The sequence below is a fragment of the Oncorhynchus clarkii genome, chromosome 7 (genome assembly GCF_045791955.1).
Source record: "Oncorhynchus clarkii lewisi isolate Uvic-CL-2024 chromosome 7, UVic_Ocla_1.0, whole genome shotgun sequence".
Lineage (NCBI taxonomy): Eukaryota > Metazoa > Chordata > Actinopteri > Salmoniformes > Salmonidae > Oncorhynchus > Oncorhynchus clarkii.
The window spans coordinates 72717386-72732963 of NC_092153.1; the positions used below are offsets into that span (position 1 = coordinate 72717386).

The 15578-nt window shown below is 41.9% G+C and overlaps 1 protein-coding gene across 1 annotated transcript in view; it reads right to left on the reverse strand.

Annotated features, from left to right (window-relative positions):
• The window catches only part of LOC139414442 (V-set and transmembrane domain-containing protein 2-like protein), a 37657-nt gene extending 22638 nt beyond the window's left edge, over positions 1-15019 (reverse strand). Inside the window, exon 1 of the mRNA XM_071162357.1 lies at positions 14679-15019. Within this exon, the coding sequence (XP_071018458.1) occupies positions 14679-14793 (115 nt within the window). The 5' untranslated portion in view covers positions 14794-15019. The remainder of the gene's footprint in view (positions 1-14678) is intronic.
• Between the last annotated feature and the right edge of the window lie 559 nt (positions 15020-15578).

The following is a 15578-nucleotide window of genomic DNA, read 5'->3' on the forward strand; positions in this document are numbered from 1 at the left end:
ATAGTCATTTTCGCAAATGTATATAAAACAAATAAAGATCGCATTTACATAAGTAATCAGACCATTTACTTAGTACTTAGTTGAAGCACCGTTGGCAGCAATTACACCCTCGTCATACCCAAGTCTTCTTGGGTATAATGCTACAAGCTTGGCACACCTGTATGTGGGGAGTTACTCCCATTCTTCTCTGCAGATCCTCTCAAGCTCTGTCAGGCTGGATGGGGAGTGTCGCTGCACAGTTATTTTCAGATCTCTCCAGAGTTGTTCAATCGGGTTCAAGTCTGGGCTCTGGTTGGGACACTCAAGGACATTCAGAGACGCCACTTCTGTATTGTCTTGGCTGTGTGCTTAGGGTTGTTGTCCTGTTGGAAGGTTAACCTTCGCCCCAGTCTGAGGTCCTGAGCGCTCTGGAGCAGGTTTTCATCAAGGATCTCTCTGTACTTTGCTCCGTTCATCTTTCCCTCGATCCTGACTAGTCTCCCAGTCCCTGCTGCTGAAAAACATCTCCACAGCATTATGCTGCCACCTCCATGCTTCACCGTAGGGATAGTGCCAGGTTTTCTCCAGACGTGACACTTGGCACTCAGGCCAAGGAGTTCAATCGGTTTCATCAGACCAGAGAATCTTGCTTCTCATGGTCTGAGAGTCCTTTAGGTGCCTTTTGGCAAACTCCAATGAGTCTGTAATGAGCTTTTTATTGAGGAGTGGCTTCTGTCTGGTCAATCTACCATAAAGGCCTGATTGGTGTAGTAAGTAAGTTAAGAACAAATTCTTATTTACAATGACGGCTACGCCGGCCAAACCCGGACGCCGTTGGGTCAATTGTGGGCCGCGCTATGGGACTCCCAGTCATGGTAGGTTGTGATACAGCCTGGAATCGAACCAGGGTCTGTAGTGACGCCTCTAGCACTGAGATGAAGTGCTGTGCCACTCGGGAGCCCCAAGTGCTGCGCCCTTCTCCCCCCGATTGCTCAGTTTGGCCGGGTGGCCAGCTCTAGGATGAGTCTTGATGGTTCCAAAATTCTTCCATTTAAGAATGATGGAGGCCACTGTGTTCTTGGGGAGCTTTAAGTCTACAGAAATGTTTTGGTATCCTTCCCCAGATCTGTGCCTCGACACAATCCTGTCTCAGTGCTCTACAGATAATTCCTTTGACCTCATGGCTTGGTTTTTCCTCTGACATGCACTGTCAACTGTGGGACCTTATATCGACAGGCCTTTCTAAATCATGTCCAATCTATTTAATTTACCACAGGTGGACACCAATCAAGTTGAAGAAACATCTCAAGGATGATCAATGGAAGCATGAGCTCAATTTCGAGTGTCATTTATTTTTTAATGAATTTGCTAAAATAAAAAAATAAAAAACATTTTTTGCTTTGACATTATGGGGTATAATTGAATCCATTGTAGAATAAGGCTGTGACATAACAAAATGTGAAAAAATTCAAGGGCTCTGAATACTTTCCGAATGCACTGTATACCCACAAACTCACTCACCCACCCACCCACCCACACACAAACACACCCACTCACCCACCCATCCACATCAACACTTCTTCATGCTGAGCACACACACTCTATCTACAACACATGCCCAAATTATCACCACTAGCAAATCATGCTCGGACAAGGAGCTCTGCCTCTTTCTCTCTCCCAGTCTCCCTGCCTTATCGACCTGACAGTTGTCAAATTGCCTTGCAGCTCAGTATGCAGGCTTCTCTTCCAGCTGCCTATGAAACATGACTTGTTGACAAACAGGCTATTTCCCAAGGTGCTTTGTGCCAATATTAGGTTCTGACAGGCCTGCTCAGCAAATATCTGACATGTTCATGACTTAAATCAAATTAGTGTGGTGGGAAAATCAATCCGCTAAACTTAGCTGGACGTTAAAACAACATGGCTCATACATCCAGTCTGCTTCAATGGCAACTCGCCGCTGAGAACGAGCACAGAAAACAAGCGGAAACATTTGAATTTGAGATTTTAAAAAACACCACCTTTGTGGTATTTTGTACCACCAGAAAAATAATCCAAGGAGGGAGAGCATTGTCTAACTTGACCCATTCTTTTTCAGTTAACTTGAAAATTGCAATACTCAGCCTTGCTAGCCAACAACTTTAAATTTGATAGATGGTGCAGATCCGAGCATGAAACTAATAAAGGCAGTGGTGTCATAATCCTCCCCCGGCAATGGCAGACGATGCTCGTTTGGAGATGCAGCACATGCATTTTTAAACGCCCTACGCACACATGTAGTTGTTCACTGTATTGCTTGGAGTGCTATGATAGAAATGTGGTTGTGTCACACAGAGACTGCCGGCTGCTGTCGACTGAAGCCTCATTAAAAATGAAAAGGGGAGAAATAATGAAATAAAATGGAAAGTGCCGTAGGTAAATAAATATATAAACAACTTAATATATATAGCGCAATCTCAAGAGACCCTACTCCATATATTCGCTTCCTCCTCCCAGTGAGTCCAACATGAAATGAGATGGATAAATCCAGATAGTGATCTGTCTATCTTTTTTTCTTTCATTCTCTTTCATTCTCTTTCATTCTCTTTCTTTCTCTTTCTTTCTTGTCTCTCTCTCTTTCTCTGTCAGACTCTCCAAAGGGAATTGAATGAGTTAGGCCGAATCACAGGAGTCTAATTAGCATGGGCAAAAGCCCATGGCTAATAAGTGTCTCACCACAGCAAAGAGAGAGTGTGTGTTTGTGTGTGCGTGTTGTTTGGTCGAGTGGGAGTCTGGAACTGAGAATCAGATGCCTAATCAGGCTAAAGACAGACAACATTGGGGTTGGGGATGGGGGGGTTAACACCGTGTTGTCCACTCATTCTCTCTATCCATTCACCACTCCCCGTACTGCTTCCTTTCTCACACTTGCTTTCTGTCTAAAGGCTAAATAGTCCTCCGCAGCCAAGAGTGTAGGGACTGAGTCACCGGGCCGTTCCAATCTTTCGCCTTTGTGTGTAGTTACTGTGCTTGCAACTTTGTAACTGAACTGCCATATCATGGAAGAAAGCACTTTTAAACAGTCGTTTTAGAAACTTGAAGAATCTCTGAAGCTTAATTTGCATGCAGATCCTGTAGTAATATGACATAATAAGAAATGACTTATTACAGAGGTAGTTACCATATTATGCTAACTACCTCTGTAATAAGTCATTACTTATTATTATTACATAGTCAGTCTTATACCTGCATAGAGGGATTTAGGAGCACCATCATCCCACACTTAAATACACTGAGAGGCTGTGAGTGATACACGGCGTAAAGTATTTGATGTAAGAGCAGTGCCTGGGAACAGTGGGGGAATCAATCTCGCCATTAAGTGAAAAATGATATTGAAATGTACCAACCTGAGGTGAAAGACTGTAAAATCAAAGGGTAATTGAATCATCGCTTTGTGTCACATCCAGAGGGTGAGAGACAGAAAATAGATACATGAAGCTATAAGAAAAGAGATATACACTGAGTGTTCAAAACATTCAGAACACCTTCCTAAAATTAAGTTGCACCCTCCTTTGCCCACAGAACAACCTCAATTCGTTGGGGGATGAACCCTAGAAGGTGTCGAAAACGTTGCACAGGGATGCTGGCCCATTTGGGTGGTGGACCATTCTTGATACACATCGGAAACTGTTGAGCGTGAAAAACCCAGCCGCGTTGCAGTTGACACACTGGTGTGCCTGGCACCTATTACCATTACCCCATTCAAAGGCACTTCAATATTTTGTCTTGCCCATTCACTCTCTGAATGGCACACGTACACAATCCATGTTTCAATTTTCTGAAGGCTTAAAAATCCTTCTTTAACCCGTGTCCTCCCCTTCATCTTCACTGATTGAAGTGAATTTAACATGTGACATCAATAAGGGATCATAGCTTTCACCTGGATTCACCTGATCAGTCCATTAAATGGAAAAAGCAGGTGTTCCTAATGTTTTGTGCACTCAGTGTGTATCCCAGTTTTCCAGCACAAAGAAACCCTACGTATCCCTGCACCCAGGCGAATGCATATATCCCTTGAGTAGCACCCTTTGGAAAAGAAAAATGTGCATTAAAGTGATTAATGAGTTACGGTAGTCAGAAGGGAATAGCTGCTGTAACAAGCTGTTGCTTCTTGTAGATGGGTAATTTATCATATTCAGTGTAGTGTAGTGTAATATTGTGAGGTAAAATTAACATACACTGAGCTTACAAAACATTAGAAACACCTTTATAATATTGAGTTGCACACCATTTTGTCCTCAGAACAGCCAAAATTCATCGGAGCATGGACTGTACAAGGTGTCGGTAGCGTTCCACAGGGATGTTGGCCTATATTGACTCCAATACTTCCCACAGTTGTGTGAACTTGGCTGGATGTCCTTTGGGTGGTGGAATATTCTTGATAAACACGGGAAACTGTTGAGTGTGAAAGGCACTTAAATATTATGTCTTGCTCAATCACCCTCTGAATGGCACACGTACACAATCCATGTCTCAATGTCTCAAGGCTTAAAAATCCTTCTAGAACCAGTCTCCTCCCCTTCATCTATACTGATTGAATTGTTAACAGATGACATCAATAAGGGATCATAGCTTTCACCTGGATTCACCTGGTCAGTCTATGTCATGGAAAGAGCAGGTGTTCCTCATGTTGTGTATTCACAGTGTACATTATATTGTCTATAAACACTTCAAGTAGATAATGTATTTAAATGTATTTGTTGTTGTTAAACACTTCATCATACAATAAAGACCAAGAGAAAAACTCCCCTAAAGTATGTTATCAACTTGTTATTGTCAATAAACCTTTGGATAGTAGAAAATCTCAATATCACCCTTCTCTAATGCGTTGAGGGATTTCACTGGAATACAGTTGCTGTCGGACACTCATAACCAAAATATGAGAAAAAGTCATAATACTGATAAATAAAAATCTAGTCTGGGAATTTGCTGAGAAGCCAATAAATGCCAAGGCAGCTTAAGGTCACCGTCAGGTCGAGCTGGCAGAATCTCCTTGGGGAAATAATGGCTTGTTGCAAGACCTTCAGCCTCCATTCAAGCTGGAAGGTAAAATAATGAAATAAGAATGAGCCGGTAATCAACCGAGGAGCTGTCTGTCTGTAGTTGCCGATACTCGGGCCTTGGGAGTGAATTTTTCATAGCCTTGGGGACAGGTGGCTCAGAGGCTATTTCCTCCCTCCTTGCAGTGTATGTGTGTGCTGCGCGTGTGCGTGTGTCGTGCACAGATGTAGCTGCCTGTGTTGACAAGAGTGGCTGGGAGCTAACTGCAGCTCCACATCACTTTTCTCCATCAGAAGACCCTGGGGTACAACGCTGTTGGACTTCATCTCAACACTCTGCCCCTGAGAGGGTTTTTCTGGCACACCTTTTGATGAGCTTAATGGTTGTGCAGTGCAGAATGGTTATACTGCTAGTAATGGACTTAGCATCTAAGTGATGTCTGTCTCTATATCCTTTCCATTGCCTAAGTTCACATGGTTGTTGAACTCAAATTAGGGTTTGATATTCCGGAATTATTCACAACTTGGATGCCAAGTCCCATGTACCTCCAGTAAATATCATGCACAGGTGTCAGAGAGTCAAATATGAAGAATTCCATCTCATGGAACTCCTTTAGTTTATACAACTATCTCTTTACTAGATGCACGTGAAGGCTTTGGAATAATGGAGTCTTCAAAACCCCTATTTGAGCGAGAGATTCACCAGTTTTGCACAGCGAACCTCTTGAGTTTTGAACCTCAAGGTGAAGCTTTCTACAGCCACGGTGTGAATGAGAATAGATAAGACCTTGCACAAAGCTCAATCCCCCAGGCTCCCTGCTAACTGTCACGTTATGTGGACCTATTCTTCAAAATGTTATACCGCCTGTGATCTTGATTTGCCTAAGTCTCCTCTCAACAGATCAAAGGCTCAGAGCATTTCTTTTGATTTTCCCCGCCATTATTCCACTGCCATGTCTAGCCCATAAAACTCCTCAGGAACCATAATGTTGCTACACCACATTCAATTGGTAGAGAAGCACCTGCCTATTTCAGAATATGTGTATTGGTCCTACAATACTTGGATGTAGTGGTGTAAAGTACTGAAGGAAAAATACCTTAAAGTACTACTAAAGTAGTTTTTTCAGGTAGCTGTACTTTACTATTTGTATTTTTGAATACTTTTACTTCACTACATTCCTCAAAAAAATATGTACTTTTTACTCCATATATTTTCCCTGAAACCCAAAAGTACTCATTATATTTTCCATACTTAGCAGGACAGAAAAGTGGTTCACTCACTTATGAAGACAACATCCCTTGTCATCCTTACTGCCTCTGATCTGGGAGGACTCACTAAACACAAATTATGTCTGCATGTTGTAGTGTGCCCCTGGCTATCCTTAAATTTTAAAAAACAAGAAAATTGTGCCATCTGATTTTCTTATTATAAGCAATTTGAAATGATTTATATTTTCACTTTTGATACTTACGTATATTTAAAACCAAATACTTTTAGACTTTTACTCAAGTAGTATTTTTATGGGTGACTATCCCTTTTACTTGAGTCATTTTCTATGACGGTATCTTTACTTTTACTCAAGTATGACAATTGGGTACTTTTTCCACCACTGCTTGGATGACCAACTACCATATTGAAATGTACTGTATGTTTTTGTATTTCCAAATTCCTACATTTTGATTAAATATCAGAAAATGTGACACTGGCGACGTAGACTTCTTCCTGGTATCAGACTAACACTTCGATAGTAAATATTTCACAACTTCTAATTCATGTTCTAAAAACAGTCCATTTCTTCCACAGAAAGTCATCTATAAAACCAGGGTTTCCATTAGCCGGTAATAGCCCGCTTTTGGACATATAACACAATTCAGTGAAATTAAATTGGTGAGTGTGTACAGGATATTCGTTATGGATCTTATTTATCTCGTGTCCAGCATAAAGATACAGAGCCGTTGAGCAAAAAGTCTGTCAGACAGTACGAAGGCCTCTGCAACAGCATCTCAAACAGCAAAGGGTTAGGCAATGGAAAGAAGGCTTCATCACTGTGCCACACAACACTTTGCAATGAGCTGGAGGCAGTCTGCATTTTGAAAACATATACTTAATTGTTTGAATCCTGAACATTTTACTACATATTATGAGGTATGCTGTTTCAAAGTCTATCCAAAATCGTATCAAATTAATTATTTTATATAAACGTTAATTCATTGTCCAGTAGCCAAAGGCACAATCCTAGTAATATAAGCAACCCATGCTTTTGACAAAGGTGTATCCCGCTAATTACATTAGGGAACGGACATTCACACGTAGCCTATTGCCTTGTACACATTGCTGCACATATAATGTGAAGAAATAATAGTTGATCAACATTTTAAGCTAAACGTTCTGATCTGTTGCATCAGACTCATTACTTCTCAACTTATTTTTTGGCAGCCTAGGCCTACTGGTTGTATGAATGTGGGATCTATCGTCCCACAGTTGTCCCAGAGTCGGTTAGGAATAGGGCATTTCTTTCTCGACAAGCTGTCCAATAGAATAGATCAACTTTTCTACTATTGACATAGGCAAATTATTTTGCTGTTTGTTACTCTTCTTATTGGCTGAGGAAAAGTACATTTTATTCTAAAATGTTCAAAGTACGCATGAGAATTCGGCAAGAAGGACCGCACATTGTTGCATCCGCAACTTGCATGTTCTGTTAATAGGAATTACCATAATCTAAATGTGATTTCTGTCATTCTGAACCCTTATCAGGTTACGCAACGTCTCAAATGTCCGGTAAATTAAAATGCTGCTGGTCAAATGTCTGGCATCACATTTTCCTAAGAGAAAACCTATATCATACAGTCATATAGTCTTAGAGAACTATTTGTGTGTAGAATTATTGTGGATTGATGCTTTAAAGTTCAGTCTTAAATACAAAGCGAAGCTCTCACTTCCTGTCATTCCTCTCCACTCACCCACCAGGTCTCTGACATCACCCTCTGCTGTGACAGTGGGAGTGTCCAATCTGTTGGCCCCTCCCTCACAGCCAGAGTCATATTCAATTAATGCCAAAGAAAACTGCATTATGAATTCATACAGTATGCCCAGACTGTGAATTTAGTGTAAATACAGATTACATGGTGAAACCATGGTGGTCCCGTGTGGCTCAGTTGGTAGAGCATGGCGCTTGCAACACCAGGGCTGTGAGTTTGATTCACATGGGGACCCAGTAAGGAAATGTATGGACTCGCTCTGGTCAGGTTGTATAGGCCTACAGATGTTTTTTTAGATACCTCTACATTATACATCTACATTTTTGCATCTACACTACTGCTTAATGCAAATAGGGGAAACTGCTTCCAGGTACACATGGAGATGCACTCTACATTGTTTTCTACCTTGCTTGTCTCTATACAACCTTCCGAGACCTGAACCTGTGAGATTGACAGGGTCAAAGCAGACCTAGACACGTGTCAAAGAAACCAGGTGTTGTTAGACCTGACCACTTCACCTTGCCTTCCGATGCCAGACAATGTTCCACCTAGCTGCACAGGTGTTAGACCTACATATCTGTACATGAGCTGAGCAGGGGACCATGCAGGGGCAACGGCGCCACGGACGAATGTTCTTATCTGGGGCTGAGCCTGGGTCTAACAAGTGCTTTCTGGAACACTGCATGGGCTTCTGTAATCTACATGAAGGCACAACTCCCAAGCATCTGGGGAATATATCAACCCACCAGTGTTTGGGCTGATAGAAAACCTCCCATAGGGATTACTTAACCCCAAAGGGATGCAGCTCTATTTTCTGTTGAGAGAGACAATCTCATCCAGGAGGGAAACAAAAGGCTATTTTTCCAGGTCTCCAAACGGAGAACATCATTCACGCAAAACTGAAAGCGAGAGCCAACGCATTTAATCATGGAAAGAGGTCTGGGAATATGGCCGAATACAAACAGTATAGTTATTCCCTCGCAAGGCAATCAAACAAGCAAAATGTTGGTATAAGGACAAAGTAGAGTCGCAATTCAACGGCTCAGACAGAAGACGTATGTGGTAGGGTCTACAGGCAATCACTGACTACAAAAAGAAAACTAGCCACATCACAGACACCGACGTCTTGCTTCCAGACAAAATAAACACCTTCTTTGTGCCTGCTTTGAGAATAATACAGCGCAACCAACGCTAAGGACTGTGGACTGTAAGACATTTAAACGTGTTAACCCTCGCAAGGCTGTCGGCCCAGACGGCATCCCTAACCGCATCCTTAGAGCATGCACAGACAAGCTGGCTGGTGTGTTTATGGACATATTCAATCTCTGCTTCAAGATGGCCACCATCGGTCCTGTACCAAAGAAGGCAAAGGTAATCGAACTAAATGACTATAGCTCCATAGCACTCACTTCTGTCATTATGAAGTGCTTTGAGAGACTAGTCAAGCATCACATCACCTCCACCTTACCTGCCACCCTAGACCCACTTCAATTTGAATACCGCCCAAATAGGTCCACAGACGATGCAATCGCCATCATACTGCATACTGCCCTATCCAATATGGACAAGAGGAATACCTGTGTAAGAATGCTGTTCATTGACTACAGCTCAGCATTCAACACCATAGTACCCTCCAAGCTCATCATTAAACTTGAGGCCCTGGGTCTTAACCCCGCCCTGTGCAATTGGGTCCTAGGCTTCCTGACGGGCCGCCCCCAGGTGGTGAAGATAGGACCCCCCTTTCCACATCAACGGGACAGCAGTGGAGAAGGTGGAAAGTTTTAAGTTCCTCGGCGTACACATCACAGACAAACTGAAATGGTCTACCCACACAACAGGGCCTCAGGAGGCTGAAGATATTTGGCTTGTCACCTAAAACCCTCATAAACTTTTACAGATGCACAATTGAGAGCATCCTGTCAGGCTGTATCACTGCCTGGTACGGCAACTGCACGGCCCACAACCGCAAGGCTCTCCAGAGGGTGGTGGGGTCTGCACAACACATCACCGGGGGCAAACTACCTGCCCTCCAGGGCACCTACAGAACCTAATGTCACAGGAAGGACAAAAAGATCTTCAAGGGAAACAACCACTGCCTGTTCACCCTGCTACCATCCAGAAGGCGAGGTCTGTACAGGTGCATCAAAGCTGGGACAGAGAGACTGAACAACAGCTTCTATCTCAAGGCCATCAGACTGTTAAACAGCCATCACTAACACAGAGAGGCTGCTGCCTACATACAGACTTGAAATCATTGGCCACTTTAATAAATAAATAAATAAATAAATGGATCACTAGTCACTTTAATAATGCCACTTTAATAATGTTTACATATCTTGCATTACTCATCTCATATGTATATACTGTATTTTATACAATCTATTGCATCTTGCCTATGCCACTCGGTCATCGCTCATCCATGTATTTATATGTATATATTCTTATTCCATCCCTTCACTTAGATTTGTGTGTATTAGGTAGTTGTTGTTGAATTGTTGGATTACTGTTAGATATTACTGCACTGTCGGAACTAGAAGCACAACTATTCCGCTACGCTCGCAATAACATGTGCTAACCATGAGTATGAGACCAATAAAATTTGATTTGATTTGAGTACAATCTGAGTTATAGCTATGCCCTTTTATGAAATCCCCCCCTGAGCCATTCTCTTTTGTAGATGGTAAGATGTAGACTGTGGAGAGAACATCACAGTTAAACTCCATTTTAATTAACTCCCTCAGGGAGTGATGCGTGCTAATTGATTTTTCTACCCGTCCAAGATAGTCAATCCATCCAGCGCCAGTATACGTCACACTCATTCTTATTGATTTGGCTAAAGCTAACATGCTAAGGAGAGAGAGCTCCTGGGACCAGCTGGGGAAGCACAATGATAAAGTGTTTATCGCACACGATCAAATTAAATATTATAGCAGCCTGCAGATAGAGACAACCTCCTGGATAAACCTCTGTGACAGGGAAATGGCAAAAATGCTGTGCCACAAATACCAATTAGCAAGCTTCTACGGAACTCCATTTTATACTATATGAACAGAAGTATAGAGACACCTGCTCCTTGAACATCTCATTCCAAAATCATGGCCATTAAAATGGAGTTGTTCCCCCCTTTGTTGCTGTAACAGCCTCCACTCTTCTGGGAAGGCTTTCCACTAGATGTTGGAACATTGCTGTGGGGACTTGCAACCATGAGGTTGGGCACTGATGTTGGGCGATAAGGCCTGGCTCGCAGTCTGCGTTCAAATTCATCCCAAAGGTGTTTGATGGGGTTGAGGTCAGGGCTCTGTGTAGGCCAGTCAATATCTTCCACACCAATCTCGACAAACCATTTCTGTATGGACCTCGTTTTGTGTGCAGGGGTAGGAAAGGGCCTTCCCCAAACTGCCCCAGACTATTATTCCTCCTACACCAAACTTTACAGTTGGCACTATGCATGGGTTCAGGTAGCGTTCTCCTTGCATCCGCCAAACCCGGATTTGTCCGTTGGACTGCCAGATGGTTATGAGTGACTCATCACTCCAGAGAATGCGTTTCCACTGCTCCAGAGTCCAATGGCAAGCTTTACACCACTCCAACCGACACTTGGCATTGTGCATGGTGATCTTAGGGTTATGTGCCACTACTCGGCCATGGAAACCCATTTCATGAAGCTTCCAACGAACAGTTCTTGATGTTGCTTCCAGAGGCAGTTTGTAATTCGGTAGCGAGTGCTGCAACCGAGTACAGACGAATTTACGCGCTACAAGCTTCAGCACTCTGCAGTCCCGTTCTGTTAGCTTCTGTAGCCTACCACTTTGCGGCTGAGCCGGTGTTGCTCCTAGATGTTTCCATGACACAATAACAGCACTTACAGTTGACCAGGGAAACTCTAGCAGGGCAGAAATTTGACGAACTTACTTGTTGTAAAGGTGGCATCCCATGACGGTACCACGTTGAAAGTCCCTGAGCTCTTCAGTAAGGCCATTCAACTTAAGGCCAAACTACCAATGTTTGTCTATGGAGATCGCATGGCTGTGTGCAAAATTGTATACACCTGTCTGCAGCAATGGTTGTGAGTGAAATTTGAAGTTGTGTCCACATACTTTTGTATATATAGTGTATGTTTAAGCATGTTGGTAATACTGCTGATAGAGGAATGCATCAACAGATCAGGAAAGTCCATCAATCTTGATAATATAGATTTGTTTATTCATTTGTTTCTTACCTACTTTTTCTCTATTTTAACAGTGCAATAGGAGCAGCGGTCAGTTGTGATTTAATGTATACATGTCTCTCTATGTTTTTAGAGTACGCAGTGTGATGGACTGACTGGATGAAATGTTTGTTATGTGACAATGTATGTGTATGTGATCCTTTTAATGGAAGGTGATGCTTAGGGAAAATATCCCTCCTAGATGGACAATATACTTGTATTCTATTCTAACCTAGCTTCAGGGTTTCAGGGTAGTGGCCCATGAACATTTTGAAAAAATAACAGATCAAGATTAATTTATAAAGATTTAAAACTATTGCTTTCTATAAATAATGGGGCCAATTGTGTGACATTTGGATAGAAATTTCAAAAACATGGCCTGTAACACCATATATAAAGTTGAAGTCGGAAGTTTACATACACCTTAGCCAAATACATTTAAACTCAGTTTTTCACAATTCCTGACATTTAATCCTAGTAAAAAATTCCCTGTCTCAGGTCAGTTAGGATCACCACTTTATTTTAAGAATGTGAAATGTCAGAATAATAGTAGAGAAAAGGATTTATTACAGCTTTTATTTCTTTCATCACATTCCCAGTGGGTCAGAAGTTTACATACACAAATTAGTATTTGGTAACATTGCCTTTAAATTGTTTAACTTGCGTTAATCTCTAGGAGACAGAACACGTCTCCTTCCTGAGTGGTATGATGGCTGCGTGGTCCCATGGTGTTAATATTTGCGTACTATTGTTTGTACAGATGAATGTGGTACCTTCAGGCATTTGGAAATTGCTCCCAATGATGAACCAGACTTGTGGAGGTCTACCATTTTTTTTCTGAGGTCTTTGCTGATTTCTTTTGATTTTCACATGATGTCAAGCAAAGAGGCACTGAGTTTGAAGGTAGGCCTGGAAATACATCCACAGGTACACCTCCAATTGACTCAAAAGATGTCAATTAGCCTATCAGAAGCTTCTGAAGCCATGACATCATTTTCTGGAATTTTCCAAGCTGTTTAAAGGCACACTAAACTTCTGACCCACTGGAATTGTGATACAGTGAATAATAAGTCTGTAAACAATTGTTGGAAAAATTACTTGTGTCATGCACAAAGTAGATGTCCTAACCGACTTGCCAAAACTATAGTTTGTTAACAAGAAATTTGTGGAGTGGTTGAAAAACAAGTTTTAATGACTCCAACCTAAGTGTATATAAACTTCCGACTTCAACTGTATATATATATATATATATAACTTCCCAAGCAAGTCACAGAGTAATCCTCAACATATCATACCAAGTGCGTTCACACCTGCCATATCTGGGTCTGAACCACCTGCCCTTTCTGGGTCTGAACCACATGCCATTTCTGGGTCTGAACCACATGCAATTTCTGGGTCTGAGCCACCTGCCATATCTGGGTCTGAGCCACCTGCCATATCTGGGTCTGAGCCACCTGCCATATCTGGGTCTGAGCCACCTGCCATATCTGGGTCTGAACCACCTGCCATTTCTGGGTCTGAACCACCTGCCATTTCTGGGTCTGAACCACCTGCCATTTCTGGGTCTGAACCACCTGCCATTTCTGGGTCTGAACCACCTGCCATTTCTGGGTCTGAACCACCTGCCATATCTGAGTCTGAACCACCTAACAAGCTGGTTCTGAACCACCTAACATATCTGGGTTTCATACCACCTGCCACAAATCTACAACTCCCTTCCAGAAATATTCTCCTGCCACCAATGTACACCCTTGCACTCCTCGACTTCACAGCAGACAAACTAAGCAAATGTTGGCATACAGTGTCTCTAGACAATCAATGTACTGTATATCCTCCAACAAACATAAAATGACATGGTTGATTCATAGCTTTGGGACATGAACATTGATTTTCCTCTTACCTGTATTGTTCTGTCAGTAAATTGGCCCAAGATGCACTGCTACCCAACTGGTAATACCATTTACAAAAGCCAACAGCAATTGCTCAAAACAGTTGAGCCAAGTAAAGCATTGTCAGATATGATCTAGCTTGAACTGCTCCTCACAAAATGGCCATTGAGTTCATAAAATTGCATTGTACTATAGGATACATGTAACAGTTGTTCCAGATTGATGTCAACTCTTTCACCTTTTCAGTACTAAAACTTGCCATACAAATTATTATTGCATTTATAATAATAACCAAGCAATGTTCACTGAGATAACTTCCCTACACTGTTAAGCCTATCTTAAAAGCCAATTTCAGAAAAAATAAAAAAAACAAGTTAATATTGCTGATCTTGTATTTCATTCATGAACTGTGTTTTTTAATATTCTACTGATATTCATTATTGTAGGGACAAAATGATCTTGTCATAACTTCGTATTCGAAACAATAGCCGCAGATATCATCTCGGCATCAGTCAACCCTGCCCAATCACTCTAGTCGTGAATAATGTATGGGATACATAATTACCGCGACAGTAAACCTACCATTTCCAGATATATGATTGTCCACCTCGGGCACAGCCGGTTTGGAAGCAGCGTTAAGTTGACTATAGAGTCCCATATAATGTAAAATCCCTATTATCACTCGAAATGATCCCATTGCTGTTGTTCTTGTTTCAAGTGGCGGACGAAAATCTCACATTAGACAGAGCACGTTTACTAACTTGTATCCAATCCGTCCTGGATGACAGTCCCCTCCGAAATGCAAAATAACCCCCGGACAAAAAAAGTGCGCTTTCCTGCGCAAGGTGTAGACTGACAGTAGCTTGGCCAAATTTATAAGCACTGTTGGTTGCCTGTGCTTCCGCTAGCAAGCATCTCCAGTTGAGGCGGACGGAGAAAGGCATGGAGGTAAGTGCAGCGGCTTGCTGATAAAGTAAATTAGGCGGAGGGATCTAGAATAATGACACTGTTCTAAACTTTTATGGCAAGTTATATTTAGGTATCAGGCTGTTTTACATCTCATTTTATGAATACTCATTATACAAAATATATGTTCAATAGTCAAATCTCCTGTATTGTATTCTTACCTGTCTATAAGTCGTTCTGAATTTAGTAGCTAGGCAACTCTCAAGATGGGCAAGGTTTACAATTGTGTTTTGCAATTACATTGCGTATAGCAATCTATTTATCCATCAGTTTATTTAAGAAGCACTACAACATATCTTCAAATCTGCCAAAATCATTGAGAAATCAAAAGCATTTGAAAATCATTCCACTATGGTAAGATATACACTGAGTGTACAAAACATTATGAACACCCGCTCTTTCCATGACAGACTGACCAGGTGAATCCAGGTGAAAGCTATGCAGTGTAGATGAAGGGGAGGAGATGGGTTAAGGAAAGATTTTTAAGCCTTTAGACAACTGAAACATGGATTGTGT